Source organism: Salvelinus sp. IW2-2015, linkage group LG22 (genome assembly GCF_002910315.2).
Source record: "Salvelinus sp. IW2-2015 linkage group LG22, ASM291031v2, whole genome shotgun sequence".
Lineage (NCBI taxonomy): Eukaryota > Metazoa > Chordata > Actinopteri > Salmoniformes > Salmonidae > Salvelinus > Salvelinus sp. IW2-2015.
The window spans coordinates 18886624-18891069 of record NC_036862.1 but is presented as its reverse complement, the minus strand read 5'-3'; the positions used below and the strand labels follow the sequence as shown (position 1 = coordinate 18891069).

General features: G+C 39.3%; 1 protein-coding gene across 1 annotated transcript; it reads right to left on the bottom strand.

Annotated features, from left to right (window-relative positions):
• Positions 1-1126: 1126 nt before the first annotated feature.
• LOC111949803 (olfactory receptor 6N1-like) lies at positions 1127-4114 on the bottom strand. The gene is made up of 2 exons (XM_023967150.2): positions 3214-4114; positions 1127-1215 (listed from the first exon to the last, which is right to left on the bottom strand). Exons 1-2 carry the CDS (start codon positions 4112-4114, stop codon positions 1127-1129), a joined length of 990 nt encoding a protein of 329 aa, XP_023822918.2.
• Positions 4115-4446: the final 332 nt, after the last annotated feature.

Genomic DNA, 4446 nt, shown 5'->3' with positions numbered 1-4446 from the left:
TGAGTTTAGAGTTGTCTTACGTTTTTCTGGTCTTGTAGTTTTAAAACCATTTGTAATGTATTCAGTGGAACCACTTTCACACACCGGCAGCAACCCACGGTTTTGGTTCGAATATTGTTAATCTTCAGCGATCCTTTTAAAATACTTGGGAAAGTCGTCCATTACGCTTGCATAATGTCTGTGCTCAGTGGTTATGATAACTGACTGGATAAACTTTACATGAATAAAACAATGTTCTCATTTTAGAAGGTCAAGATCACATTTCATCTTCTCACAAATAGTTCCATTATTAATTCTATAAAGTTTCACAACATTGGATGATAAAACCTGACAACTCGGAAATATACACAGAGATACAGTTACAGTGAGAACAAGTATTTGATACACTGCCATTTGCAGGTTTTCCTTACTTACAAACATTAGAGGTCTGTAATTTGATATAGGTACACTTCAAACCTGTGAGAGACGAATCTAAACAAAAATCCAGATCCAATGTGGATTGTAAGTAATTAATTTGCATTTTATTTTGGCATACATAAGTATTTATACATCAGAAAAGAAGAATTATATTTGGTACAGAAACCTTGTTTGCAAATTACAGAGCATCATACGTTTTTTTTCCTGTAGTTCTTGACCAGTTTGCACACACTGCAGCAGGATTTTGGCCCACTCCTCCCATACAGACCTTCTCCAGTATCCTTCAGGTTTCGGGGCTGTCGCTGGGCATACGGACTTTCAGCTCCCTCCAAAGATTTCTATTGGGTTCAGATCTGGAGACTGGCTAGGCCACTTCATGGACCTTGAGATGCTTACTTACGGAGCCACCCTTTAGTTGCCCTGGCTGTGGGTTGGGTCGTGTTCTGCCTGAAGACCCAGGCTACGGACCCATCTTCAATGCTCTTAATTGAGGGAAGGAGGTTGTTGCCAAGATCTTCGCGATACATGGCCCCATCCATCCTCCTCCTCAACTGCAGTCGTCCTGTCCCTTTGCAGAAAGCATCCCCAAGAATGATGTTTCCACCTCCATGCTTCACGGTTGGGATGGTGTTCTGGGTTGATAAACATCATCCTTCTTCTTCTTCCAAAGCAGGCGAAGTGGAGTTAGACCAAAAGCTTCTATTTTTGTCTAATCAGACCACATGACCTTCTCCCATTCCTCCTCGGAGATCATCCAGATGGTCATGGCAAACTTCAGACGGCCGGACATGCGCTGGGCTGAGCAGGGGGACCTTGACACTGCAGGATTTTAATTCCATGACGGCGTAGTGTGTTATAAGGTTTTTTGAGACTGTGGTCCAGCTCTTCTTTCAGGTCATGACCAGGTTCCTGCCGGTAGTTCTGGGCTGATCCCTCACCTTCTCATGATCATGATGCCCCACGAGGTGGATCTTGCATGGAGCCCAGACCGAGGGTGATTGACTCATCTTCACTTCTTCCATTTTCTAATAATTGCGCCAACAGTTGTTGCCGTCCCCAAGCTGCTTGCGTATTGTCCTGTAGACCCTCCAGCGCCTTAGTGCAGGGTCTACAATTTTATCCCTGATGTCCCTTACACAGCTCTCTGGTCTTATGGGCCCATTGTGGAGAGGTTGGTAGTCTGTTTGATTTGTGAGTGTGTGGACAGGTGTTTTTAACAGGTAACGGTTCAAACAGTTGCAGTTATACAGGTAAGGATATGGGAGAACAGGAGGCTCTTAAAGAAAAACTAACAGGTCTGTGAGAGACGGAATTCTTACTGGTTGGTAGGTGACAAATACTTTGTTCATGCAATAAATGCAAATTAATTAGTTAAAAATCATACAATGTGATTTTTCAGATTTTTGTTTTAGATTTCCGTCTCTCACAGTTGAAGATGTACCCTATGATAAAAATTAAGGACCTCTACATGCTTTGTAAGTAGAAAACCTCAAAATCGGCAGTGTATCAAATACTTGTCCCCCACTGTATGTTGTATACCGTCCTTAATGACATCCCAAAACAACAACTATTGACATAATTGTTCTTAAGTACCCACTAGACCCTTCCAACTGTTTGGATGACAGAATATTGTTTCATTATTCAACCTTTTGATGTTACCGTACTGCAAACTTCTTCTCTGTGTAACAAAGGTATTTAACTCCCATTTCTAAAGATGGAGAGAGAGTTTTTCCCGCAGGTATTTCCACCATCATAAAACTGTGGGGAGAGAGAGAGAGAGGGGGATCTGGCATTCTAATTGATCTTAACTCAAAAAGGCAAGTCATGACACCTGATTACCCATATAGAAGTAGGACTAGCTACCGGCCTGCGTCAAAATGTAGGCCTATTACATGCTGCCCATTTGGTGATGTCTGATAGTATTTCTGAATGTCATAACTCCCACCTACTAATGAGCTGTGGAGCGAATCAAAGTATTTTTCTTCACCTCAAACAAGCAAGGAAACAAAGTCGTTTTATAATTAATGAGAATGACCAATAGTTCCTTTCAATAGATTTTGAATAATATTTCCATCTTTCTCCGTTCGATTACCATCGGCATGAAAGGGAAAAATGAATGCTCTTATCCAGAGGAAACGTCATAAAATACCTGACCCAGTTTGATAGTTTGATACAATGTTTAGAGTCATTGCAGACAGTCATGCGTAGCCAATGTGATTTATAGGATTATTATATTTATCAGGAATTTTTCTGACTGCAGCCTGCAATGTTTTATGTGTTGGCTTTATGTAGGCTTTTTTTACATTAGTCGGCAGTGGCAATAACAGTTACTTTTAGATTTGTATCCAATTAAATGTAATATTATATTGTAGATACAGATTACCACAGACAATGATTTGAGATACAAAGATAAAGTAAATCAAACTGTTCCATGAAAATGTGCCTATGAAAAGCATAACTCTCTCGCAGGTTGGTGAAATGGTAAACTGTGTCTATAATGAAAATACAGTTTTAAAATGTAGACAAAATTGATTGGTCAAAAGAAAAGACTACGCTTCATCGACCAAGATTTTTGTTGTTGTTGTCTACAGCACTAGTAGAAATGCAGGAAATTAGCATTAGATGCCCCAGAAATTTAGGGAGGACCCCCAGACCCACTTCCAGGTTATGTCCCCCCCCCCTACACTTCTAAACCCACCTCAAACTTTTTTTTGTTGACTTCTGAGATCAGGAAGTCTCCCTGTTGTGTAGGATTATGTAACTAACGTTTCATATCAATGATTTTTTGTGCATTACACTTTCTAAAAACTGCCCTTCGAATCTGCTTGAGGTTAAGTCCATATATGACAGGGTTTAAGACAGGTGGTATAACAAGGAATTGTACGGCCATTGCGTTACGCATATTTAGCGTAATATTTACATTATTCCACCCTTGCAACGTGTCAAACAGGGTCACTGTGATGTAAATAACAATTGTTATTAAATGTGGCACACAAGTCTGTGTGAACTTAGTTCTTCCTTTAGCTGACTTTACACAATTCCTTACAATCTGACCATAAGAAAATACAATGAAAAGTAGCTGTAAAACATGAACCACTATTATACATTTGTTCAAAATCTGATTGATGGTAATGGGTAAACATGCATGTTTCAGTATAGATGGATTGTCACAGAAGATCTTATCAATGCGAGATCCACACAAAGGAATCCTGGCGGTTAAAATAACTGCTATGAGTGATATAAATAAAGGATAACACCAAGAAAGTAAGAGTAACTTTCTAACAGTTAAAGATGTCACAATGGTATGGTATAGTAGTGGTCTGCATATTGCCACATACCTGTCATAAGACATCACTGTTAGAGTAGACATTTCACATATTACGAATGTGTATATTACATAGGCTTGAGTCAAACATCCACCATAAGATATCACCTGAACATCTGACTGAAGGTCCAGTAAGAACTTGGGGTAGAAACCAGCGGTTCCATACAATCCATTGACACATAGACTACACAGAAAGATATACATGGGCTCATGGAGGCCTTTCTCCTGAATGATTGTTATGATCAGAGTCAGATTCACAGTGATGATGAGAAGATATGTGATAAGAGCAAGATAAAAGACCTGATTTGTTGTTAAATGTCTCTTGTAAGCCAAAGAGATAAAAGAGCTTGACTTGTGTTGTGAGTTCTCCATAGCTTTTGTTATCTTTCTTCCTCTGGTCCAATGCAAAAATTCTTAGTCCTTACAAGGCTTCAGTGTGTATGGAGGTGAATGAGAATCAAGTGTGAATAATTTGATTCTGTTTAGGCTCAGACTAAACAACAACAGTTTTAACAAAACCAATTCAATCCTCCTCAAATTCTTATTTCCCCCCAAGAAGTTCCCATATATCTTGTACAAATTTTTAAAAAACAAAAAGATTTCTGAGGGTGATGAACAGTAATAAAAAAACTTGAGTGGAATGAAATGTTCTCTTGTCTTGAGAGAGTGATACTGTTTCAATAACTTGTTGGTCCTGGGTAGCC

What these genes read in the sequence shown, in the direction of transcription:
- LOC111949803 (XM_023967150.2), bottom strand. Translation starts at nt 4,114, where the DNA reads ATGGAGAACTCACAACACAAGTCAAGCTCTTTTATCTCTTTGGCTTAC. An exon ending in AAGGGCAGTTTTTAGAAAGT is followed by an intron (nt 1,216 to 3,213) that starts GTAATGCACAAA and finishes CCCCCTGCTCAG; the next exon opens with CCCAGCGCATGTCCGGCCGT.